The sequence below is a fragment of the Equus quagga genome, chromosome 4 (assembly GCF_021613505.1).
Source record: "Equus quagga isolate Etosha38 chromosome 4, UCLA_HA_Equagga_1.0, whole genome shotgun sequence".
Lineage (NCBI taxonomy): Eukaryota > Metazoa > Chordata > Mammalia > Perissodactyla > Equidae > Equus > Equus quagga.
In genome coordinates, this window is record NC_060270.1 from 25,241,826 (window position 1) to 25,269,065 (window position 27,240).

The 27,240-nt window shown below is 45.8% G+C and overlaps 1 protein-coding gene across 2 annotated transcripts in view; it reads right to left on the minus strand.

Annotated features, from left to right (window-relative positions):
- Positions 1-27,240, minus strand: part of ITGB5 (integrin subunit beta 5) — a 107,951-nt gene that overhangs the window by 63,437 nt on the left and 17,274 nt on the right. For both annotated transcript variants that reach the window (XM_046658758.1, XM_046658757.1), the window contains exons 3-5: positions 25,397-25,601; positions 15,575-15,824; positions 6,700-6,868 (exon numbers count right to left, since the gene is read on the minus strand). In XM_046658758.1, coding sequence (XP_046514714.1) covers positions 6,700-6,868; positions 15,575-15,824; positions 25,397-25,433 — 456 coding nt within the window. In that variant the 5' untranslated portion in view covers positions 25,434-25,601. The remainder of the gene's footprint in view (positions 1-6,699; positions 6,869-15,574; positions 15,825-25,396; positions 25,602-27,240) is intronic.

Below are 27,240 nucleotides of genomic sequence, written 5' to 3' on the forward strand. Positions count from 1 at the left end.
ATGGTAGATGACGTGAAGGCAGCCCAGACTAACAGGAAGGTGGATGGGCCTGGAGCGAGGTGGGCCTGGAGCGAGGTGGACCTGGGGGTTTCTGAACTTCAGGAGCACAGAGAAATTTGTGAGAACGAAGCCCTGTTTGTTCACCAAACCTTTAAGGAGGACGTATTACATGCCAGGCAGTGAGCTCAGAGCTGGGGAAATACAGTGGTGAGGAGACAGACACGGTCCCTGCCATCTCAAAGGGGAGGCGGATTCATCCAAGGAGTGGCCCAAATAAACCTAAAATGGTGACTGGAGGAGATATGACCCAGACTGTGCTGCTCGGGGACTCGGACCTCGTAGGAGGGTCAATCGGGGAAGGCTTCCCTGACACACAGACAAGTCAGCAGAGGCCCGAAGCGTAAGTAGGCAGAGATTAGACAGGAAAAACAAAGCAGATTTGGGGGAAGTAGGGAGGGATGAGGAGGTGGAGCACGGACAAGTGTCAGGGCAGTGAAACTACCCTGTCCTGTACAACAATGGCGGACGCACGTCATTATACATTTGTCCAAACCCTCAGAATGTACGACACCGAGAGGGAACTCAATGTAAACGAGGGACTTTGGGCGATGACGTGTCAACGCTGGTTCATCGATTGTAACCCATGTGGCAGTCTGGTGGGGGATGTTGATGGTGGGGCAGGCCACATGTGCGGGGCAGGGGGATATGGGAACTCTGTGCACTCTCTGCTTAATTTTGCTGTGAACCTAAAACTGCTCTTAAAAATACTGTCCATTATTTAAAAAAAAAGAAAAGAGAGAAAAGCAAGAATAAAGGGGAGGAATATTCCAAGCAGAGGAAAACGGCATGTGCAAAGGGCCTCACATGAGTCAGAGTAACCGACTCAAGGTCGTTGTGGCCGGAAGGCAGGGGCGAGGGGTGAAGGCTGGGGACAGCAGTGGCCAGAAGAGCCCAAGAATAAATCCTTGTCACTTTTCCTCTTTGCCAAATAGACAATTTAAAGCAAAAAAGAGCCCATAATGTGAAATGAAAAACTGATGTTCTCGCCAGGTATGAAAATATAGCCTTAGATATGGAAGAGGCCTCTTAACTTTCCCTGGGAAGATTCCTCCCTGTCATTGTCAGCCAAGGGAGCCAAGGTGTGCAGACACCTTCTAAGAAGGTGACAGAGGTTTATGCTGGGGGACAAAAAGATGCAGACCCTCACTGTGCCCTGCTTAGAATTCTGAGTTGTAATTCAGTCAGTTCTCAGCCCTCTTGTCAGAGCAAGCAGCTGTCAGTAGGACAGAGAAGCCCACAGCACAGTTATTGGGCATCAGGCAGAACAAGGAAATGCCAGCCCAGGGACCAAAACAGTCAAGTGACTCAAAAGTGCACGTTGGGGTCGGCCCGGTGGCGCAGCAGTTAAGTGCGCACGTTCCGCTTTGGCGGTCTGGGGTTCACTTGTTCGGATCCCAGGTGCGGACATGGCACTGCTTGACAAGCCATGCTGTGGTAGGCGTCCCACGTATAAAGTAGAGGAACATGGGCATGGATGTTAGCTCAGGGCCAGTCTTCCTCAGCGAAAAGAGGAGGATTGGCAGCAGATGTTGGCTCTGGGCTAATCTTCCACACACACAAAAACAAGAGCAAAAGTGCACATTAAACCACAACCACTCACAGAACAGAAAGTCAAGGAGAGCCTTCACCACCTCTGACAAAAATGCCACCCAGGCCTGCGTGGAGGGAGGGCTGCCCACCTGCACGCACAGCCCCACAGCTTCTGAGGGCCACAGGGAAACTCGACATCCTCGTGGTGTTTTACAAAGACACTGAACCGGAGGAAGAGCAAGCAGGTTGGGGCTGGAACAAGCCCAGAAGCTGTGGAGTGCAGCAGAAGCAGTTTACACGTGCTGAGACAGATCACCTAGACAGCGACAAGACAGACCACGGAGGTGAGTCCCTCAAGGGACATGAAGGTGTCAGGAGTGGCTGCCTTCCTCGAGGAAAGAAAGGCAATTCCCCACATTTCTCAACTCATGCTCGGAAAGACGACACAAGGCTGAGGTCTAAAAGAAATCAGGCGACAAGTCAAAAGAAACCAAATCAACTCTGTGGGAGGCTGGGAGAGGGGAGGGCGCAAAGGGGAAACCTCTCAGAGCTGTGCCTCGCTCCGGGGCCTGGGGATGCTCCACCCTCTCCTGGGGTCTGCAGCAGCCCCTCCCTGGCCGAGGATCAAGCCTGAACAAGAGAGACAAAAAAGCAAAATCGAGGGCTCTGGGCACAGGGCTGTGACAAGTCCTTTGTGAAAGTAGCACTGAGCAGCACAGTTGGAGGGTACCTGGGGATCCCCCCTCCAATCCCCCTCCCTCAATTTTCCAGATGAGCATTCTGAGGCCCAGACAGGTCAGCCGGCCTCCCCAGAGCCAGTCAGTAGCAGAAGCAGCTGAGCTGGAGTCAGGACAACTCAACTCTAAATTGAGCCCCACCCCTTGGGCTCTGCACCACCCTCTCGCTACCTCCCAAAGCACCCAGGCTCTGGGTAACAGCCAGGGCGTGGGCTTTTGAATCAACCAGATCTGGTTCAAAGCCTGGCTCCACCCCTTACTAATAGTGAGTGTAACGAATCCCTGTGTGACTCAGTTTCCTCATCTGTCAACTGGGGACAACCACCACCAATACCCTGAAGGACTGTCGTGAGGATGGGAGATAACCCACACGAAACATTGGAGCACACAGGACGGTCGAGCAAGGGCAGCAATTACTTTGTTTTCAGAGGTCCAGAGAATTTACCTTCCTGCAGAAAGTCTTGCTGAAGTGACGCTGTCCCTCCGGCCCCCGTGGGGCTGCGGTCTCCATTTTAGATTAGGATGTTCACACCAGCAAAGGAATCAAGGACCCAAGGCATGCCAAGGCTGTGCACTTAGCATGTAAACTTACTTTGTTTGCTTTGAGACTTATTCATCCACCTGTTTCTGAGGACATCCAATGCTAAAAATGTAACACACGATGCAAAATTAGAGAATCTATATTAAAACAGAAAGTCTGTCTGAAGAATATGGCGGAGAGATGCTAGGGAGCTAGAAGCTGAGGCCAAAAGGGGAATGCACTGGGATGCACAGACCTTATTTTCTCTCTGACCAGAGACGGCAGCCCATTGAACCCTGGGCGGCCAGGATGTACCCAATCAAGCTCTAATTTGCAGGTAACTTCTTTAACCAGAGAGCCATGAAGAACAGCTAAGTGGAGACTGGGACCGTGGGACAGAGCTCCGGGGCCTTCCTCCCCTCCGTGTCCTCAGGCCGAGGGCACTCCCTGTTTGGGGAGAACAGGAAACAGCCACGGTTCCAGTCTGAACCACTCGTCACACTTCCACCTTTACAATTTCAGAATAAACTTAGAGCCAACTTCTAGAAAGTTCTGGAAGAGCAATAAAAAGTAACAGAGAAACTATTATTCTGACCAAGAAAAAGTATAAAGAGGTTAAAGAATAGGTTTCTAAGTAAAGATAAGAAATTCAGGGCAGTGGCATTCCCTCACTCCAACCCAGCCGAATGCAGCACAGTGGAAAACATGCCCGCGTTGATGGCAGAGGCATCCTTAGCTGTGGACGCTGTTAGATGGCCTCTCACAGCAGTGAGACGTGCTAGGAGGAGAGGCAGCAACTCAAAACGTCCACTCATAGAGGCAGGGTCCTTATCCTAAATAGAACCCTAAACAGAAACAGACAGTTTCCTTCTTTTTGCAAAGAACAGCTTTCCAAGAAATACAAAGTGGGCCACAGAGGTGGGACTTAAAGACAGTCATGTGAAGATGCCAAGTGTCTCAGTCCCACAAGTTGATAAGTAACAGTCCATCCCAGAGAAACCAGGGTGAGAATGAATCCAGAACAAAGAGCCCCTGTGGGCTGGGAGATGGGCCTGTTATCAGCTCCATCCCCAAGGGCTCGGGGTCAGAGGAAGGCCAGCGTGCACTGCTGCAGGGGATGGCCCCCCCAGACCCTTCTCCCTCTGCAGAGATTCCAGGACTGCTGGCTCTGTCACATTCCGTTTGCAGGATTAAGTGGAAGGGCCTTTAATCTGAGCAAATCAAGAGGAGGCAGAAACTCAGCAAACACGGTAAGGAATGCTTAGGACTCTAAAAAAAACCTTGAAAAACCTAATTATTGAAATTAAAAATCTACTTATCATTGCGACATTAAAAATCTAATTATCACTGAAATCTAATTATCATTACAAATCTATCATTGAATCAAATGATATCTGGGATTTGCTTCAAATAACGGGAGGTAAAATGGTTAGGAATACAAATGAAACAAGATTGACTGAGTTGGTAACAAGGATAGACATGGGGTTTAACTTCACTATTCTCTCTACTTTCGTATGTTTGAAATGTTCCATTATAAATAAAAAGTCATGCATATTCATTGTGGAAATTTAGGTTAAAAAAATTGGTCTGTGTATTTCCAATCACTTCCATATTTTTCTTTCGTTTGCAAAATAGTATCAGATGTCTATCTATACTGTCTTATCATTTGCTTTCCGTTCCTCTCTTAATTTGTCTTAAATATTATTTAAGCACTTAAATATTCTTTAAGGGTATGGTTGTTGCATAGCCTTTCATCCAAAGGTAGGCCATAATTTATTTCCAATATTTGGCCACTGTAAGTAAGGCTGGGGTGAACCAGGAAGGATGACATTTGTTATAAACAGGTGATTTCAAGAAAGAAAGAACTTGATGTGTACCCAAACTGACAGCACAAAGGAAAAGAAATGGTGAAGAGAGAAGCTGGTGGTTCATAGACTACGTAATTCCATGCAATTATTAACTTCCCAGGTACTCCCTACGGCACAGCCACAGTGGGGAATAAGAGAAAATGTCAACAGACACAAAACTAAAAAACACGCTCATTAAGTGCTCTCAGCCAACAATAATTCACACACCAGGCTCAGGCAACGAGTTTAAGAAACCTGCCAGCATCTTCTCTGAAATGCTCGAGGCTTGAAATACTGAGTTTTCAAAGGGAAGATTCTCCCAGGTCTGGGCGCAGAGGAAGGTTGTGCAGCTGCAACAGTGAATCGAACAGCTGCTCCAAGGCCACTGGGGCTCAGGCATTCAATCACGTTGTTTCAGTTATCTAATTAAACAGAATTAACAAAACTGGGCATTGCCTAGGCTTGTTACTGGGTTGTTTCCCCTCAGTGTTAAAGATAATTCCCCTCCTCTGCAAAAAAATCCATGAAGTTCTAGAGATGGGACCATGAAAGGGAGCCTATGCGTTCCCTGCACTATTTGTCCCTGCCAAGAACTCGCTTTGGCAGAATGTCTGTGAAGACAACGCCGCATACAATGAATGTCTGAATGCCAGACCCAAATATAATTTCTCTTTCTGAAGCAACTCCATAAACTGTCTATTTCGTAACACATCTGAAAGATTCAGAGCGGGGACACATCCTAGCTGTGCTCCCTCTGGCTTTCTGGACTGCTACAAAGTATCAGTGGCCCCTGAATCACACCTTTTGGCTCTGCCAGCAGAAGGCAAGGGGCCGCTCTGCAGCCATCCTGGATAGAGGGCACCTTCCTCTCCAGGGGTGGCCCCAAGGACACAGCGAATGACCCGCAGAATCACAGTGGGACCAAGAAGAGGAGTGCAGGAGACTGTGCTGCAATCTTCTCCCCATTTTTCCCGCCCCTTATCCTTCTCTGTCTACCATTTCGGTTTTTTATTTCAGAAAGGACAACTGTGGCTCTCTTATCATCCTGTCAAGGATTGAGAGGAGGAAAAATGAGTCTGTGACACACTGAACACAGGCTCTCTGAGGTCAGAAACTATGTAAGGGGACAATTAAGTGCTTATCACTTAGTAAATGAATAGCAACTGTGGACACGCAGCCGTCCAACTGGTTCTAACCTCCGTCCCCAGCCCACCCCCACAGGAGAGTCCTAACACCACCCTATTGCTGAGCCTGCAGACATTTTCAAGAAAGCATTACCAATTATACATGATCTAGGATGACCACGATGGAAAAATTTTAAAATTATGTGTTAGGATAGCAAATTCAAGAGTGATTTTTATTTTTATCTTTTGTTGTTGTTATTGGGTTGTTTTGACAGTAGAAAATTATTTTAAGAATAAGTTATTACCAACATTCCACTTATATATGTTGCCAAGATTAGAACCTTGCAAAGCATGAGTTCACTTCTGACCCAGGTCTATGGCCTCCCTCTGGGTTCATATATTACAGAAAAGCTGAAGAAAAACAAACAAATAAAAATGCAACCAGAGATGACGTGCAATTCTCTGTTTCAGCTGGTTTCCACACCAGAGCAATCTTTAAGGTTTACCAAAACCGGGCCAGAAAGCTCTACAAGTTTCTACGCATGTGGCTTGACCTTTACTTTCTTCCCCTGAAAAGAAGTGAAAGAGCCAAATGTATAAACACAGAACAGCTGTCTTCTGGCGAAGACGGTATCCCATTGCACACAGCCACACCCTGACGCAGAGAGACACACCAGCCGAGATCCGTCCCCGAGCTCCAGCTGATCTGATGGCTGTAGACTCCCCAAGGGGCCGCTGAGCTCACCCTCTGATGTAAGAGTGGACAGGAGCCACATGCTGGGGTGGCTCGAAATCTGCCATCTGCAGGCAGTGCCAACGCCCACACTGATGCTCTCTTCCCTGACCTCCCAAGCAGGGGCAGGACCAGGAAGGAAAGTTACCTTGCAGACAGCCGCCTGGAGTACCGCGTCAAAGCCACCCTCAGGGGCATCACGGTTCCGGGACACCCTCTGTTTCCGAACTTCCTCGTTGAAGCTGTCGACTCTGTCTGTGAGAGGCAGTAGATGGCGGAACCCAAAGGAGGGGACGCAGTTTGGGAATAACTTGTAACTAGAGAGAAAGAAGAGAAGAGTCACTCTTCCATCACTCTCTCTAAATCTTAAACAATCAAGTACTCTGTGCACCAATGAATATTTACCCAGCACCTACTGTGAACTCATGGGACAGGCACAGTGGGGAGATCAAAGAGAAAGAACACAGTCCCTACTCTCCAAACATCAAGCCCTCAGCTGCAGACAAGACAGCCTATACCAGGTTGTAAGTGAATGGAACGGACAAATGGTTGGAAGGAAGTAGCGATGATGCTGAGCTACCACAGTCAGAGGAAGATGTCACGGGGGAGCCCTGACTCGGGCCTTGAAAGATGCAAGGCACCAGTGATATGGGCAAGGTGGCCCACGCAGCGCAGCGAGCAAGACCCTTTTGGGCTGAGGAAAGTGGGCAGTGTCAAGCGGGGGAATGTGAGCAGAGTTACTCCAGGAAACCAGCTTCTCACATCAACTCTGCTGCTGCCACGTGACAAAGGATCATATAACCCCTTCATGTCGGCCCCCTCAGAGACCACCAGGATGTGCTGGCACACGAGCAAAGGCTAAATGGAACAGGGATGAAAACGTTCTTTCTGCTTCTTCATTCATTTATAAATACTGCAATGATACACCATCAGCTCTCCTAGATGCAAAAGAACTCATTTAGAAACCAACCATCTTCAAATGGAAAATTAAATCTGGAAATTTGGAAAGAGAGAAGGACTGCAACTCAATAGCAGGTTAATGTCAGGCCTCTCTCCTGAAATAGAGGGCAATCTCATCTTCAGTCCGCAGCAGAGATCCTGAGTGGTCCATTCCTCGAGGAATTAGATCTGTTACAGTTCTAGGAGTTTCACCTTGATGTATAGCTAATAAAATAGGAAGAGAGGCCTCACATTGTTTCACAAATGGGTTCATTAGGTAAAAGCAGAAAGGGAAAAGCATCCTCACCAGAGAGAAGAGTACATGCAAAAGCCCTGTGGCCAGAGGGAGCACGGAGAGCCCAGGGAAGAGGAAGGCCAGCGAGGCTGCAGTGCAGGGAGTAAGGGTGAGGCCGGGCTAGGAGGAGGCTGGGAAAGCAGGCTGGACCAGACTGTGAGGTCTGTGGTCATGTTAAGGAAGCCTCTCTTTCAGAACAAACGATGAAAAGTGAATACTAACAGAAAGGCCTGGGTGGGGGGAGGCTTTATAATCCACTTCAAGCCACGTGCATGGGAAGGGAAACAGGCTTAGTAACTGCTAGGAGGATCTTGCCTAATTGCTGCCAAGAAGTGCCCTCCAGGGCAGGTCTGCACAGGCTCCCCTCCTCTGCACTAGAGGCAATCTCTGGCTTTCCAAGAGGCCATTCTACTCTCCTTCGGGGATACAGTGCCTGCTCCATCCACCAGTCACTCGCAACAAGCCGGCTCTGGACAGAGTCAACCCCACTGCCTGCCATCACGGCCACGGCTCTCTGGGGACAGTGGGCAGCACCTAGAGGGCTTCTCCACTTGCCTTTCCTTTCTTTTGCTCCCTCCTCCTTCCTCCAAAACTTTCCCCTACCCCTTGTGCTTGGACAGCTCAGACTCTTCCACAACCCTCGGGCCACCCCAACTTTTCATTTGCGTCTCATTGTGCCATAGAGTGAAGGGTCACGGAAATTGAATTCCCAGCTGGAAGAAGGAACTGAGCTGAGGTCCCATCTGTAGTTGTCTGACAAATGAACAGACCCAGGAGGAAGTGAGTGTTCACAAACTCTCACTTCCTTCTCTCTCTTCCTCCAAGCAGCTCTGCCCTTCTGTGTGCCGTTCGGCTCCATGATTTAGGACTTCAGGTGTGTGTTTATCGTCACAGTTGATCAGGTTGGTTGAGGAAAGGGAGGAGAAGAACAGAATAGTATTTGTTGTTCAAGGAGAAAACCAGAAAAGCTGTGAAAAGCTCAACTACATTAGCTTGGCGTTTTTTTTAACCTCTTCCCTTTCGTTCCTGCCAACAGCAATAAGTAGATACATTCTTACTGTGGAGAATTATTACTAAGTAATCAGGAACCAGAAAATGTGTTTGCTAGAGGGAAGCCTTCATTGCAGAGAATTTACTATAACCAAATCAGTCATCTTTTAGCGAGAGGAAAACAGCTTTGTCACACAGACCCTGTTGAAAATCTCCACAGTCGCTGGAATATGATGTCACCTGTGACTAGTTATTTAATTTAACCCCTGGAGGAGCTGTCTGAGTGACCTGAAGATCTGAGTGTTTGGGGGTCTCATGCCGGTAAACCCTCTCACCCCCACCCTGAGTCTATGCCACAGGGTGCCAGTTTAGGGCCATGCACAGGGAGTTACGAAATTAAGGACTATGAACAGGAAGATAAATAAAATATAAATGCTAGCTTAAAGAGCCTGGGGGAGCACGTGCGTATAAAAAGTCAATTCAATTTGAAGACACTAGATCCAGGCAAATCCAGAAAATAATCTGATACTTCAGGACAATATTGTGGATCATTGAGCTGACGTGGAAAGAGCTCCCATCTTACTCTAAACATAGAACTGCTGGATAAAATGTAATCAAAAAAATTTTAATATGTAGCCAAGACTAGAAGCTTAGCAGGGAATCCAAGGTGCCAGAAATGAAGAAGAAACCAGTCAACAAATGAGTGGACCTAAGGGACCAGGTGGGAAGTGCTCAGCTCATGCCAAACAGCTGCCCCCGCACCCCATGTGTCAGGACCTGGCAGGGGTCCCGACGGCTTGGGGCAGGATTGTAACAGGGTCGGATGGTGAGCCTCAGGCCTGTGCATGGCCAAGCCCTGGAACAGGGCTTTCTGCGTAAAGCTGAGTGCTACAAAGAGCTGGCCTGTCACTAAAATCAAAAACAGAAAAATTCCAGCCACTGGCCTGGGAGAGAAGCAAGGAAGATCCACTCTGGGCCAAGGGCAAGATGAATCACCCATAAAAAGTGTAACTCCAGACCTGATCAAGTGAGAATTCACTACTTCTATGGTGAAGGGACCCCCCAGCTGAGAAATGAACAGGAAAACTAGCCCCAGTGGAACCTGGAGGATCCTGGCAGCAGCAAGCATGGACCGCCCTTCAGAGACATCACAGCACACGGGGGGCCTATGCTTCTCTGATGGAAAGCAAACTCGGATGAAGAGAAGCTAAGGAAAAACTTATAGACCCATGAGAAACAAACTCCCATGAAAGATCTGCAGCTCAAGAAACAGAGATAATGGAATGATTTGAAGTACTTTAAAACAAGGATATTTAAAACATTCAAAGAGAAGAAGGAATAGATACCAAAGACCAGAACAGAATATTATTGGGGGGAAGAAAAGTCAGAAAGCTCGGAAAAAATAGTACAAATAAACAGAAGTCCGAAAAGAACCAAATAAAAAATATAGTCACTGAAATTCTCAAGTGAAACTTCAAAGTATGAATTAAACAACTGAAGAACAAAATGGTAAATTGGAAGAAATTTCTTATTAAGCGGCTAAGGGAAAGAAAGAAAGAAAGAGGTAGAAATTATGGGAGGAAAATTAAGACACATGAAGTTTAGAATGAAGAGCTCCAACACACACCCAGTAGCGTTAGGAAGAAAATGGAGAGAGTAGAAGGGAGGACGCAAAGATGTCTGAGAGTAACATCTGAGAATCTTCAAGAATAAAGATGTCTTCTCAGGTTAAAGAAGCAAACCAAGTTCTGAGCAATGTAAATAAGAGAAAATGCAACCTGGACACACCGAAGTACAAACCATGATAGAACATGAAAAGCATAGGAAAGTGTTAAAAGCCACCAGGGAGAAGAAAAACATTAGATGAACAGCAGACTTCTCATCAGCCACAAGACAATGAAATCAAACCCTCAAGGTGGTGAAGGAGTACAGCGACCTCTTGGAATAAATACACACAAGGTAAGGAAAATATAAGGACAAAATGTGTCATCTCACTTGCAAAGATTTTTACAAATGTATTTCCATTTTTGTGCGAGGTGAAAACAGTTAAGATCTATTAACACTTTCAAGTATACAAGTAAGAAGTTCAAGCATAGTATTGTTAACTATCGTCACCCTGCTGTACACTAGCTCCCCAGAACGTACTCATGTGTAACTGGAAGTTTGTGCCTTTGACCAACATCCCATCTCCCCCACCCACCTTCCAACCCCTGGCAATCACCACTCTACTCTCAGTTCCTATGAGTTCGGTTTTTTTAGATTTCACATATAAATGACACATGACTTGTATTTCAACAACAGCCCATACCTCCAACAAAAGAAAAAGTATTCAGAACCAGAAATAACATGCTAGATTCATCCTTCAAATCCGGCATCAGTGAGTATCCTGTGACTCTTCTCAGTGACACGGTTCCTAGTACTCAGAACAGCAATTAAACAGTTCCTTAATTTGATGATTAAATCACTCTGCCTTTTTTCTTCTTTTGGCAGCCCTGGTACTAATTACTTCAGTTCTGGCATTTCTGGGGCCTTCTAAGATAGGAAAGGGTAAGTCTAGGATTTTGATCCTTTGTCAGAAACATCTGGAGCAGAAGGAAGAGGAAGAAACCTCAGGAAAGCCCCATGGAAATCTAGCTCTCTGTTCTCTGAGATGTCCTGCCAGGTGGTGCAGTCACTCCTCCTGACTCCTCCCGCTCCCCAGAGCTTCCTGGGGGCTGCGGCTGCTCCCACCACCACAGGGGAGACAAACCTAAATGAAAGCGCCCCTGGAGCTGCAGAAGAACCCTGTGATTGTCCTCCCCACGTCAGCTAAGGGAAAGGAATAGACAAGGATCACAGACAATGTCTACTGAGCTGGGCATGGAAGGCAAACCAGTGAAGCTGGCCAGTTGTGAGAGAAGAGGGAGTGGTAGGGACTATGGCAGGCAAGCAACATGGGGTACAAGCTCAGCTTTACCAGATCTCCCAACTTTTCGAGAAAACCTAGAAATCCTGGTTATTCCTAGTTAAATAGAAGTATTTTTTAAATGTTGGCAACTAATTCATAGTACCATTTAAACTCAGAAAGATGGGGCCGGCCTGGTGGCATAGTGGTTAAATTCGCATGCTCTGCTTCAGCGGTCCAGGGTTCACAGGTTCGGATCCCAGACATGGACCTACACACTGCTCATCAAGCCATGCTGGGGCAGCATCCCACATACAAAATAGAGGAGGATTGGCACAAGATGTTAGCTCAGCGACAATCCACCTCAAGCAAAAAGAGGAAGATTGGCCACAGATGTTAGCTCAGGGCCAATCTTCCTCACCAAAAAAAAAAAGAAAAAAACCTCAGAAAGGTAAACAAAGCACAGGTACAGGCTGAATCAGGCACAGGAACAGCCAGATTACACCCCTAGCTTGTGCTGTTCTCCCTCAAGAGCAATAGCGAATTTTCGACGACATCAAGGACACCACACACACTCCACTGCCTGGACCTGGCAAGATAAATCTCAGCCTGCTCACTGAGCCATACAGTGACCCCCAGATGGTTGCCAGCTGAGAGAACAGAGACTTTCATAACCTGATGTTTCCTTCAAAACTCCCATTCTTCACTGGATCTCCTGTCTTACAAGGAGCTTTCAGTGTGCCTTGTGCTCACTGTCAAGACTTTTGCTATCTGCAACTGATTCTGCCTTCTCGGGCCTGGAGAAGGAGCTGTGAATAACGAGTGTGTGACAACCCTGAATATTCAAATGCGAGTGCCCAGAGCCAGCTTTTCATCCTCTGCCAGCTTCCAATCTAGTCTCCCAATCAGTGGATGGTCCAGGGGAAAATGAAAGTGGAGACACACCCTGTCTGTCTGGAGACAGGGCCAAAGCAGAGGGCAGAGGTGAAAAGATAAGGACAGAACCACTATTCTAGATGAATTGAAAAAAATTTGGGTTAAGATGCTGTTGCTCCTGGTAAGTAGCAGAACTCCAACGATAGGACATTTGGCACTGAGACTCAGCTGAAAAGGGCCTTGGAGACAGCATCAAAGTAACAATAATGCCAGCGGCCACCTGTGGCCAGGAGAAAGCAAAACCCAGCAAATCATGACACCTAGTGCCTCTTCCTGGTTTAGGAACTCAGAATCCCATTTGTATTTAAACTTTTTCTTGGGCCAGCCCCGTGGCCAAGCAGTTAAGTTAGCGCACTCCGCATCAACGGCCCAGGGTTTCGCTGGTTCGGATCCTGGGTGCGGACATGGCACCGCTCGTCAGGCCACACTGAGGCAGTGTCCCACATGCCACAACTAAAAAGACCCACAACTGAAAAATATACAACTATGGGGCCAGCCCGTGGCCGAGTTGTTAAGTTCGCGCGCTCCGCTGCAGTCGGCCCAGTGTTGTGTCAGTTTGAATCCCGGGCGTGGACATGGCACTGCTCATCAAGCCGTGCTGAGGCGGCGTCCCACATGCCACAGCTAGAAGGACCCATAACTAAGAATATACAACTATGTACCAGAGGGCTCTGGGGAGAAAAAGGAAAAAAATAAAATCTTAAAAAAACTATGTACTGGGGGAATTGGGGGAGAAAATGCAGAAAACAAAAAAAAAAGATTGGTAACAGTTGTTAGCTTAGGTGCCAATCTTTAAAAAAAGAAAATAAAACACTTTTTCTTATCTTATTGTTTTTTCCACCATTGTGTTGCTTCCCAACCCCTGGGGAAGATCTAAGTTAGTTTCCAGAAAAATGTACAGAAAGATCAAGAAAAGTTCAGAAGAACATACACCACCAGCATAAATACCACCTCACCCCAACCACCCAGCCCAACCCAGAGCTGGGGGCTGTTGAGGCCATTGAGCTGTTGAGCGGATGAGCTGAGGAGTCAGACAGGTTCAGAGGCTTAAGAACAGCCCCCCATGGGGCTGGCCCTGTGGAACAGCGGTTAAGTGCGCACGTTCCTTTTTGGTGGGCCGGGGTTCGCTGGTTCGGATCCCGGGTGTGGACATGGCACCGCTTGGCAAAAAGCCATGCTGTGGTAGGCGTCCCACATATAAAGTGGAGGAAGATGGGCATGGATGTTAGCTCAGGGCCAGGCTTCCTCAGCAAAAAGAGGAGGATTGGCAGCAGTCAGCTCAGCGCTAATCTTCCTAAAAAAAAAAAAAAAAAAAGAACAGTCCCCTTCCCCTCAGGGGCAGCCAAGGAGACCAAGAATCTACAATGACATCACAAGATGGACAGAGCCTGCACGCCTGAGGCACCACTTGAAGGACAGCTGCTAGAGAAAGCGGCTCAACCCTCAACAGACTTTGTGCAGGCAAGGAAAAAACTTTCGCTGTGTTGAGCCATGAAGACCTGGGGATTGCTGTTACTACAGCAGAGCCTAGCATTACCCTGAGGCAAGCGCCTAGCTGTGGAATGAGTATTATTACTCAGACTCAGGTAAGGTATCTGTGTTGAAGTGTGACTTGGATGGGGAAAAATAAGCATTATATTAATGGACATGCAGGCTCTGGAAGTAGTTTGCCTGGATTCATATCCCAAGGCCACCCCTTATTATCCGTATAATCTTGGAGAAGTCATTTATACCCTCTTAGCCTCAGTTTCCTTATCTTTAAAATATGGCTCACATCTACCTTAGAGACCTCAAGAGATTACTATGAGATTTAAATGAGACAATCCAAGTAAAGTATTTAGTACGGTATCTGACAGTAAGAACTTAGGTCTTAGCTGTTCTTATCTAGTGACTATTCTGGGGCCTTACATCCTGAAGCCTAGCTAAAAGTTCAATGTGGAGATGAGGCAAGAAAAAGTTGGAAGTTACCACTCATTGTGGTCACACTGCATAATCTTGACATTTAAAGAAATACTTGAAAGAAACAAGCCAACCTTGTAGAGGTTGTGTTAGGGGAGTTGGAGGACGTGACCCTCCACCCCACACACAAAAACACCATGGCAGAGACTTATTCACCAGTCTCATTTCCTCCTTCCTGGCCATAGCTAAAGCAGTTTCCAGCCTCCTTGCCAGAATCCAGTTCTGGAGAATAGAATGTAGGAGCAGAAGTGATGAAGGCCACTCAGTCCTGACCTGTAAGACCCTCCTACGAGCGATCTTCCAGGCACGATGATCTTAGAAGCCAGATGTGGAAGATGGTGGAGCACAGGATGGATGGAGCCTGGGACCCTGAGTCACTGCTGGGAGGAAAGCGGATCAGGAGACCCATGTGCACTTAGATGAGCAGGAAATAAACTTCCGTCAAGGTTTGAGCCATTACATAATTTTGCATTTGTTGCAGCAGTTAGAAACGCCTGTTCTCTAATAATCTGTCAAATATTATCTCATTCAAATACTTGACTTGTGTGGGGAAAAAAATAATGCTTTTAAAATACATGGTTTTCATTTCATTTTGTCAAAGGTAAGGTATAGATATTGACATAAAAAACAGGTACAGACTTTGAATTCACTGATGCAAGCACCTCAGTCACTCCAAACAAGGGGAAAGTTTAAGTTGTTCTGCCTGCTCCCTCCCTGATCACCTGAGCCCATCACTTCCTAGGAAAATTCTCTAAAATCGACTAATGTAGAAAACAGTGCTGTGTCAGGCAGGCAAGAAAACCAAGGAGCTGTGATCATTACATCTTTATGCAACATCGTGTCAGTTCATTCCTTCACATGTTGAGAGAGGACAGAACTGGGTCAGTCTTAGTCAGATTAAACACCTAAACTTGGTTTTCTCTCCTGAATATGCCCTCCTCGTCCTTTCTTTGGGCTGTTTTCCTGCTCCCCCATTCCCCCACCCTTCAATACCCAGCAGAAGGACAGCTGGCCACTTACCCAATGCACGGATTGGTCTGGTACCTCGGCGCTGTGTAGGAGAAAGGAGAGACGTTCTTGTCTACAAAAGATCCGAACCCCAAACGGAAGTTGCTGGTGAGCTTCCGCATCTCCTCAGCGAGCTTGGTGCCCAGGTTCCGGATGCTGTCCAAGTCATCCTTCATGGACAGGGAGAGGTCCATCAGATAGTACAAGTCCACGGGATAATCCTCCACCTGTCGAACCTGCAGCCGGAAGGCAGTCTTGTCCCCTGTGCCAACAGAGAGGCCGTGCGTATTAGAGGTCGTCTGACTTGCTAGGCGCTAAAGGGATGCATTTTGCTTTCAAAGCTGGTCCACCTCTTATTTGCCTTTAGTGATCGTGGGTCTCTTAGAAGAAATATTTTTCTTGGAATTAGGATGAATGAAGGGAATATAGATGCTGAGGATGAAGTTCTAGGTTCTCCTTCTAAACATTGGCTCAGCATTTTTAAGGAAACTCTTTAACAACCAGTCTCCTTGGTGTGTTCTGTTTTCTCGGCAAAAGGAGCCTTGGGTAATTGGTGGACAGTGAGCTGGACAATCCCATGGACACAAATTAGGTGAGAGTAGCCCACCAACCACACACCAACTTTAGAGGAAGGACCAACCAAGATGGGAATGCGGCCAGGAGACTCTAAAGGGGTGTGCAAAATAAGAAGCAAGGAAGAAATTAAGAAAAGAAGGCCACAGACATGAGTGAGTATGAACTGCGGTAGGGAAGAGAGATTACAAGGCAGTGGAGGATGGGAACACAAAGACAGCTACTTAAAATACGCCCAAAGGGCAAAAATATTTAGCTTGTGTGATGTCACCTATTTCTATTTCCTTAGCCATCTATCAAACAGTAATATTTAGTTCTTGGGCATATTTGATGTTTTGGGACATCACAAACATTATCATCAGAAATTATATGTATAAATAACAGGAAGACAGATTCTAAAGTTTAGCCCCATCAACAAGGGAACAAAAGAAAAAAAAACTACTAGATTTGTCTATCAGCTACAAGAAAGAGAAAATAATTTTTGGTTCCACAAAGATAGTCAACAGACAGAGAAAAGAGGAATTAATTCACAAAGGAAAGGAACAAAGAACAGCTTGTGTCTGGGGGGCGTGGCCCCTGCAATCTCAGCCCACAGGGTTTACAGAAAGGCCCCAGTCAGCGCAATAACCAGAGGACTCAAGCCAGGATAATGATCCTAAGTCATTTCATAATCTCTAAAAACACATCGTTTAGAACCAACGTCAAGAAGCAAATCATACCAGGTAATTCTATCTGCCCTTGGGCCTATTAGCCTCTCAGAGGCACCAAGAGATGTCCTTGAACTCTTTGGGTAGAATTGTCAGCATACGTTTGCAATCTGGACGTCCTGTGTGTTCAGAGGGGCAATCGCAAAGGTGGCCCCACTCCTGCCCAAGGGGTCCATGCCTGATCTGCCAGCAGTCACGTCTCAGAGAAACCAATCTTTCACCTAAGCTGACAAGCTGCAGGCTGAAGCCTTCTTGAACTTGCAGCATAGCGGACCCAATCCTCCGTGCTCTCTCTCCTCCCCCAACGCCAGACACAACATAGTTCATTAACTAGACCATGAGGAATCAAAGGACCAAAAGATTTTAGTCCAAGTTCCAGCTCTGTGCCCCAACAAGGGGTGCAACCTAAGCCTCAATTTCCTTAAGTATAAAATGGAAATAATAACAACAACACAGCATTAAGGCTATAAAGCACTCATGTGGGAAAGAAGTGTTTTGCAAGCAGCAAAGGCCTGCACAAATGAACTATGATTATTATAATTACTATTTGTGGCCCGAGTGACAGGGCCGAGCCTGCTTCCCCTGACTTGTCTTTGCATGTACTGTTCTAGCCGCCTCAAGATAGATGTAGTTTGGGTTGCCTGTTGGTATGAGCCTATTTTTAAAAACCATCAGAGTCTGACTCAAACGGAGGAATGTTCAAGATTTCTTCCAGAATGAATTCCGAAGTGCTGAAATGTCTGTCTCTGGTTCCCATCAGGCAGACAGCGCAGGTCCCTGCACGGGGCCCCGCCCAGGCTTGGATGGCACTTCACAGTGGGGGAGGGGCAGGAGGAGGGAGACCTTGGGGGAGGGGAGACCCTCCTCGGCCTCTACATGGGCAGACCATAGACCCCAAATGGACAGAGCCTGCAATCATGTCCCCTCTGTCCCACTCTATGACCTCTTTGCAGGGTCTTCTGCATTTTCTGTCACCCATGCCCTTCCCCACAAGTTCCCAGCCACAGTTTCACTTCTGTGGAATCCACTTCCATCTTTTTGTGGATTATAAGTAATTAATAGGGATGACTTTAACATGAGGAAACGGGGAACTAGCTTGGATTTGAGGAGGCTAAGAGGTACCCCTGGGAGGGAAGTGGACACCAGCCATGGAGAGCTGGAGCTGGGTTGGAATCCAGACCTTGTCACCAAGGACTCGAGACCTCAGGCATCTTTCAACCTGCTGCTCTGTTTCTGGGTCCGTAAAATGGGGAGGATGTTAATTATTGCGGGGATAAAGGAGACAACGTGCATAAACACCATACAAATGCTTCTACACATGGGAAACTTCAGCCTCAGTTGCCGCGATAGTCAAAAGCCATTCCCTGTGGGGGTAAAGAGCGAGACAGAAAATTCTGCCAAAAACTTGAGTGTGAATGGCTGCAGCCTTGGCCATTAAATTTAAGTCCAAATTTTCCAGACACGAAGGCCAAGAGGGAAACAAGATGTGCTACACAGGTCTGTTTGCATGCTGAGAGGGTATCTATTCCAAAGCGAGAAATCCCTAGGCATTAAATTCTAAGAGAAATTCACACACACACACACATACACGTGTGTGCACCTTCCCATAGGAAGGCTGCAAATGTTAAAAAGAAATATTTCTCTCCCAGTTTTCCAGGAAGGGAGGGGCGTAAGCAAAAGGAAAATATCATTAATGTTCAGAGTGAGGGTTTACTGCTACCTCAACTATGTCTGATTTTAAATGCTACACACTCGTCAGTGGCCTTGGCAATAATGGAATGTTCTGTCAGCAGATTTTGGGGGGACCGACATTCCTGGACCAATTCTCAGCGTGGGTGCTAAGTGTGGGAGTGAAGTTCCAGGGCACCGACTCCTCGACAGGGAGGCCTCCAAGGTTGGCTGGCTGAAGGTGAGGCCGTTGCCGCGAGCAAACTGCACTCTCTGCCGAGCGAAGGTGTGGGGCGTGTTCTCCATCTCTGGGCACTTAGACACACTCCAACTGTACATTCAGCCACACAGTCCTGCACTGCCTGAGACTTTATACCAGTCGCCACCTCCCACGTGTCCAGCAGAGTGTAGAGCTCTTCCCACCTTCCCTGTGGGTGCTCGGTCTGCGCCTGTCTCTGCCGACACCAGTCCAGCCCACATGCCCGCTCCTTCCTCTCCATATAAGACCCCCTACAGGCTCATCTCCCTGTGTGGCTGCATCCCTTCTCTCTGGGGCCATTCCACATAATCCCCGCCTCAGGACCAGCAGAAGGATCAGAGAAATAGGATAAAGCAAACTCAGAAGAAAAGCTGACCGCCCGCACCTGTGAGCATGACGCTCCTCGCCAAGCAGCCCCTGTCACGTCCTTCTGGTTTTTCCTGTTTCTAAAGCGCCTGGCTCCAACGGTATTTTGCACAGAATTCCTGTCACTGCTCGGTTCATAAGTACAGGTTCTCCCACCGTCAAGTATCAACTAGCTTTCCCTCTGAAACGCATTCTTAAAGCTTTCTTCTCTCTGCCTTGCCTTCCATCAAAAGTGAAAAGTTACCCTTCTACACCAGATGACAAACATTTCTGGAGAGTGAAGGCAGAGAATTCCAGCAAGAACTCTGGTTTTTTAAGACTGATTTTTGTTCAAATGTAAAGACAGAGTAGTACTCAACAGACTCTTGCCAGCCCCAAATAAATGTGAGTAAGTTTTGCTACCTCAGAATTACCCTTCTGTGCTAGAAATTGAGAGAAAGGAAGGAAACATCAAAATCAGCTACATGATAAACAGACAACAGCTGGACAGGGAATTAGGGCCTGAGCGCACACCTGACAAGACTATGGCCTAGCTCTCCTGTTCATGGCAGTGCTCCAGGATTAGTCTGCATCCCTGATCTGGAACAAGGCTGCCGCGCGGACAGCACCCCACTCCCCACCTCAGCACTCTGACTCCTGACAGGTGGAACCAAGCGATGAACCATGGGAGGATGTTGCTGGCCTCTGCAGCGTCTGCCCCAGCATCGGGGGTTGGCATTCCTAGTTAACTGGAAAATAACCTGATCAGTTTGGGCTGCTAGAACAAGTACCATAGACTGAATGGCTTACAAACAACACAAATTTATTTCTCACAGTTATGAAGGCTGGAAAGACCACAAACAGGATGCCAGCAGGGTCAGGTTCTGGGGAGGGCCCTCTACCGGGTGGCAGACTGCCCACTTCCTGGTGTGTCCTCACGTGACAGAAGGGTCAAAGGAGGCCTTCAGGGTCTTTTTTAAATCATTATTATTCTTATAGCACTAACTTCATTCATGAGGGCTCCACGCTTATGACTTAATCACCTCTTAAAGGCCCCACCTCCTAATACCATCACATAGCGGGTTGGGATTTCAACATGCGAATGCTGGGGAACACAGTCTACAGCAAACCCCTTATCCACCCTTCATCAAGTCTTTTTAGGTATGTGAGTTGTCCGTCTGAGAACCTGAAGCAATACCTAAATCAGGGAAGTGGCACCTCTGAAGCAGAAGGTGGAAGAGGGGGAAAGGCAGCATGAATAGGGGCTGGCAGGAAACCCATACTAAAAACAACCAATCACCTGGAGTTTAGTTAATAGTATATCAGTGTCAATTTCCTGGCTTTGATCACATACTCTGGTTATGTAACACGTGATCACTGGGAAAAGCTGAGAAGGGTACACAGGAATCTCTATTATTTTTGTAACTTTTTGAGAATCCAAAATTGTTTCAAAATATAAACAAAGCTACCAATCAAGGGTCATTTTTTTGAGAGGCTGAGGGATTGAGACAAATAATGACTTAAGTAAACCCTTTCTAATTGCTCCACCTGTAGCTTTCACCATTTCAATAAGCTTTATTCTAAACTTTATGCCCTTTCTTAAGGATTTTATGTCCTTTGTTAAGGTTTTTTTAAGATTGTTATCCTAACATAGTTTCCAGGATTGGAAACAAAATGGAAAACATGATCCCGTGTTTATACAAAATCCTGCTTAAAGTTTGGCATTTCCTCAAAAAGTTAAACATAGAATTACCATATGACCCAGCAATTCCACTTCTAGCTAGACACTCAAGATTATTGAAAACATATGTCCACACAAAAACTTGTACGTGAACCTTCAAAGCAGCATTAGTCATAATTACCCCAAAGTGGAAACAGCCCAAATATTCATCAACTAAAATGTGGTATATCTATGTGTACACAATGGAATATTATTTGGCCATAAAAAGAAATGAAGCCATGACACACGCTACAACATCAATGAATCTTAAAAATATCTTGTGGGGCCAGCCCAGTGGTGCAGCAGTTAAGTGCGCACATTCCACTTCAGCGGCCCAGGGTTTGCCAGTTCAGATCCTGGGTACAGACATGCAGACATGGCACTGCTTGGCAAGCCATGCTGTGGTAGGCGTCCCACATATAAAGTAGAGGAAGGTGGGCACGGATGTTAGCTCAGGGCCAGTCTTCCTCAGCAAAAAGAGGAGGATTGGCGGCAGATGTTAGCTCAGGGCTAATCTTCCTCAAAAAAAAAAAAAGAAAAAAAATCTTGCTAAGTGAAAGAAACCAGACCTAAAAAGGCTACATATTATATGATTTAAATGAAATGTCCAGAATAAGCAAAACAAAAGAGATAGAAAATAGATTAGTGGTCATCAGATGCTGAACGTGGTGAGGAGGGAGAAGCTAAGGAGTGACTTTTAATGGGTACAGGGTTTCTTTTTGGGGATTTTCTGGAATGAGATAGTGACGACGGTTGCAAGATCTTGCAAATATACTACAAACCACTCTGCACTGTACAATTCAAAATGGTGAATTTTATGTTACATGAATTATAGCTCAATTTAAAAAAAAAAGAAAGAAAAAATCCTGTTTAAAGTAGAGAGAATTTTTTTTTCCAAGCTTATCCTGGAAGAATAACTTTGCCTTTGTGAAGTCTCTCTCATGTTACGCTGAGGCTTGTCCTGACTAGTCTGGTATAAGGCTGGTAAAGTGTTACATTTCACTCAACACATGTCTATTATGAGGTATGGGGGAATGGGGCAAAGGAGGAGATGCAAAAGCATTTCTGAAAATATATAGTGGAAAAGCCAGTCATCACATACCTGAACCTTTCCTGGAGTCAGGGGAGTATTTACTTGAGGTAAGTACGTGCTTGGTAAACTGAAAATGTTGCTAACTGCAACACACCATTCTCCCCTTCCTCCAAATAAATAACCTGGGGTTTGCCTGTACTTCTATTTATAAATATTAAAATTTTCAAAAGTTTAAGAGGCATCATTGGCTTCAGGTATTTCCATATTTGAGAATCATATTCACAAGGTTCTAGACCTTTAGGAGTTCATATTTGCATCAGATCTCCCAGTCTTCCTCTGTACAAATTGGAACATCCTCACCGTTTGAGCATGTCTTCACAGGGCAGCCCGCCCCTCCATCACCTTGACCTCCCAGCACTGGGTTCTCCATCGCTACACCTTCCACAGGACCAGAGCTGCACACACACTCACATCATGATTTTGTACCAACAAAGGCTCATGTTTTCCACTTTATTCTATTTCCATATTAGAAACTATATCATAATGCTTAGCAGGAGATATGACTATACCAGATAAGACTGATTTCTTTTTCCTTTAATTGAGCATACACTGACCTTTATGCATAAGTAAGTATTGTGTGTAAATTTAATGCCAAGAGCACTTTACCCAAGGAGGCCGCCCTCACTCAGATCACTTCTGTAACTCCTCTTCCGGGGCTGTTTTAAAAGCTAGTTGTGGGGTCTGGCCCTGTGGCCGAGTGGTTAAGATGGTGCACTCTGCTGTGGCGGCCCAGGGTTTCGCTAGTTCAAATCCTGGGCGCCGACATGGCACCACGCATCAGGCCATGCTGAGGCAGCGTCCCACATGCCACAACTAGAAGGACCCACAACTGAAAACACACAACTATGTACTAGCGGGTTTGGGGGAGAAAAAAGAAAAATAAAATCTTTTAAAAAAAGTATTTAAAAAAATTAAAAATTTAAAAAATTTTCTAAAAAGCTAGTTGCTAAATCAAATCAAACAGTTTCTCTGCCTTACAGTCATACCTCAACTCTGATTTTAAAAACTAATATTAAAACTGTGACATCTCTGGCTTTGTGTAACCTCCAATTCTTTCCTATACTAAATCTACCCTAAAGAATAAAAATTTGCCACCATGAAGGATATTTCTTGGAGAGAACACCACAGGCTCTGAGAGTAATTCTAGATAAGAAGTTCCAAAAACACAAAAACCTCCCTCAATGATGACTCTGAAACTATAAACTCTTTTGGAGGTGTGAATTTTGGTCCTTGTTTTCAAAGATTATGAGTGAAAACAGTACACAATTATAAATACATTATGATTATAAGTATATGAAAAATATGAACATGTGAATAAAGACAGAGGCTCTAGTAAAAATGAAAATTAATATTGTGTTACAGTGGATGATTTTTCAAGAAATTCCTTTAAGTTACTGCTATATTATGATAAAAAGGAAGATACATCATTGACGTTAGTTGATAACCATCCTTGTCTTACACAATGTTCCAATATCTTAATAATCTACCACAACTCCTGCATTCCCTTCGAGCTCAAAACCCTTGACCCTGAGCCTGTCTCCACACCAGGAGATGAGTTATTTTTCCCCAGAGGGCATCAACATCTGCCCAAATAAAGACTCAGCTGACTCTTCTTCCCACCCACACAGCTTTGTAAAGTCTCCCTTCCTTCGCTCTCAATTGGGTATCTCACCAGACGAAAGGCTTAGTGTCATTTGCAGTGAGATGACCTGTAAAAATAGTAACTCCAGCTAATCTCGGCACTAATCCCTGGGCCATCCAGGAGTCTGCGCTTCTCTAAGCAGCAGGGTCACCTAGAACCTTTCAATTCAATAAGCAAAATAAAACATTTCTCAAATAGATGATGACTCAGCGTTCTAAGAACAACAAGAATACGCAGCAGTATCGAGTGCTTACGATGCGCAGCGCTGTGCTAAATCCACTTCTGAGACACTGAGAACTTCTATTCAAATCTAGAGCTGGCCGACTCCAGAATCTGCATCTGTGGCCGTGACTTTTTGAAAACAATACTAATTTAAAATTTTTAAAGTACATTTATACAAAAAGTCTCATTTAAGTCTCTGAACATGGCTGTGCGGAATGAAGGTGACAGGGACCCTAGATGCTAAGGGGTGGAGTAACTTGCCCAGGGCCTCGGAGTTAGAGACAGAACCAGAAGCAAAACCCAGGATGGCCAACCAGACCCACTTGCCACTGCTCCAAGCTGCCTTGAAGTCTAAATAATCCACCTAGAAATAGTTACTGCCAATGATTTCCTAGAAAACGAGATTGATTAAAAGGCTAAAACTCAATGGAATTTGGAAAAAAGCTGCCTTCTCTCAACAATGGGATAATTTCCACCCTTTGGAAAAGGTTCCACCCCTTTCTATGCCTTGTGATGCGATTCACATCCACCCTCTGACATCACAAGGATTCTAATATGTAGAATGTTAGACGACAAAAGTGGTGAACTAGAAACAACCATGGGTTTTGCCATCACAAACACCTGATATGGAATCTGATTTGCCACTTCTAACTGGGAGACCTTGAGCGTTCGCTCCTCGTGTGTAAAATGATAGCTACCTTAGGGTCGGTCAAGTATTTAGCACATAGTAGGTGTACAAAAACTGCTAGTTTCATGATATCACAATCAACTCCAGGGCTCACAGAGGCTCCAGGGTCATAAAACAAAATATCTCTAAAAGTTTGTCCCTTCAGAATGCCACAGATTCAAAAGGAATTTGCTGACAAGAAAAAATACCTTCTCTTGAAAGTAGTAATTTCCCTGAGAAACTGGCATTAACTAGGAGTAACTCTACCAGCATCCTCCCCTAAAAAACAAAAACATTATTCACAATGGCCAAAAGGTGGGAATAGTCCAAGTGTCCACGGATGGATGAATGGATAAACAAAATGTGGTAAATACATACAATGGAGTACTATTTAGCTTATTCAACTAAATAATAGCTTATTTAGCTTAAAGAAAGGAAATTCTGACACATGCTACAACAAGGATGAACCTTGAAGACATTATGCTAAGTAGGATAAGCCAGATACGAAAGGACAAATACTATACGAGTCCACTTATATGAGGTACCTAGAATAATCAAATTCACAGAGACAGAAAACAGAATGGTGGCTCCTAGGGACCCAGGGAAAGAGGGAATGAGGAATTATTGTTTAATGAGTGCAGAGTTTGAGTTTGGGATAATGGAAAATTCTGGAGATGGATGGTGGGGATGGTTACACAGCATGGTGAGTGTAATTAATGCCACTGAACTATATGTTTAAAAATGGTTAAATTGGTTAATTTTATCTTACATATACTTCACAACTTAAAAAATGGCAAGGATACACCATCTGTCCACAAGGGCCCTTGTACTCTGCTTCCTCAGGTCTGGGCCACGCCTCGCCTTTCCCCTCTCCCAGTTCTGCCCTCACTGCCCGGCTCATTTTCCCGTGATTGACAGGTCCCATCCCAGACACTCACCGGGCCGCAGGTTCACGGCGATCTCCTGCGGCGTCATCTGAATGACGTCTGAGCCCGCGGAGCTGGAGCCCTTGCTGCTGAGAGGCAGGCTCCGCAGGACCTGGGTGCTGCTGGCCGGGCTCTCAAACTCACCCCCGCAGCCGTTTTTGACCAGGTTTGCCTTCAAATCACACCGGGAGGTGACCGACCTCGGGCTGCCGAAGTCCTAGGCGCAGACACAGAGGAAGAGAGCAAGAGGCGGTCAGGATGACTCCCCAGAACACCTCAGGTTGTAGACCCATCACCAGCACCTTAAACCCTCTACAGTCCATTGTCATTGTCTGAAAACGGAGAAAATGATAACCCTGGCCCAAACGCCTCACCTAGTACGACAAGGATTGACTGAGGTGCTGGATAGGTAAACGTTTTGTAAACTGTAAATGCATAATAAAAATGTTTGGTTTCTGGGGCTGGCCCCGTGGCCGAGTGGTTAAGTTCGCACACTCCGCTGCAGGCGGCCCAGTGTTTCGTTGGTTCGAATCCTGGGCGCGGACATGGCACTGCTCATCGGACCACGCTGAGGCAGCGTCCCACATGCCACAACTGGAAGGACCCACAACGAAGAATACACAACTATGTACCGGGGGGCTTTGGGGAGAAAAAGGAAAAAATAAAATCTTTAAAAAAAAATGTTTGGTTTCATTATTTTAATGGTCAAAATGCTCCTCAAAAAAATGTGCCTAACTGTCTACATGATTAGCAGGAGAAAGTAACTGAAGTGGTCAAAAGTTGTATAACTAAGATCTTTTGAAAGATAATATATAAGTGGCTGAGTAGTCATCACCTAGGCAAGGAACAGTTAACCTCTGAGCTATTCACTCATCTCCTGTGCAGGCGCTGGACATTGTGCAACCATTCCGAAGAACAACGTGGCAACATACATCGTACCCTTTGACCCAGCAGTCCATTCCTAGGAATGTGTCACAAGAAAATAACCAAAAGGGAAAACTCTGTAAGAAGATATATACTGGGGCCAGCCCCATGGCCAAGTGGTTAAGTTCTCGTGTTCCGCTTTAGCGGCCCAGGGTTTTGCCAAGTTCGAATCTTGGGTGCCGACCTGGCACTGCTCATCAAGCCATGCTGAGGCAGCATCCCACATGCCACAACTAGAAGGACCCACAACTAAAAATACACAACTATGTACTGAGGGGCTTTGGGGAGAAGAAGAAAAAATAAAATCTTTAAAAAAAAAAAAAAGAAGAAGATATATACTTCAGTGTTATTTAGAATCGGATCATCTTATAAATCACTAAACCAAAACCCCTAAAACATAAGAAAAATATGGCCTATCACCTCAACAGATGAAATAGCCATTACAAATAATTATGAAGACTAAGCAGAACTTTCAAAACATTTACAGTAAGAAAAAAATCAGAAAATAGAATTGTATCTGCATTAGGATTCAAAAGAAAAATAAAAAATGAAGATAGTTGAGGTGTTAGGGGAGAGGGACTAAAGTGATATTTTTCTTTTTATCTTCATTGTTGTTTGAACAAGAAAGCCACATTGATAAGAAAAATCTTCGTTTACTAAGTTGGATTTAGGAGAAAGCCAGGCATCAGGATGACCCAACCTGATTTGGCACACCAGGAATTTGGCCATCACATTTAAGGTGAAGTAATATATTCTGTTAAAAAATATGGTCCCCACGGGGCTGCCTCGTGGCTGAGTGGTTGAGTTCCCGTGCTCTTAGCAGCCCAGGGTTTCGCTGGTTCAGATTCTGGGTGCGGACATGGCGCCACTCATCAAACCACGCTGAGGAGGCGTCCCACACAGCACAACCAGAAAGACTCACAACTAGAATA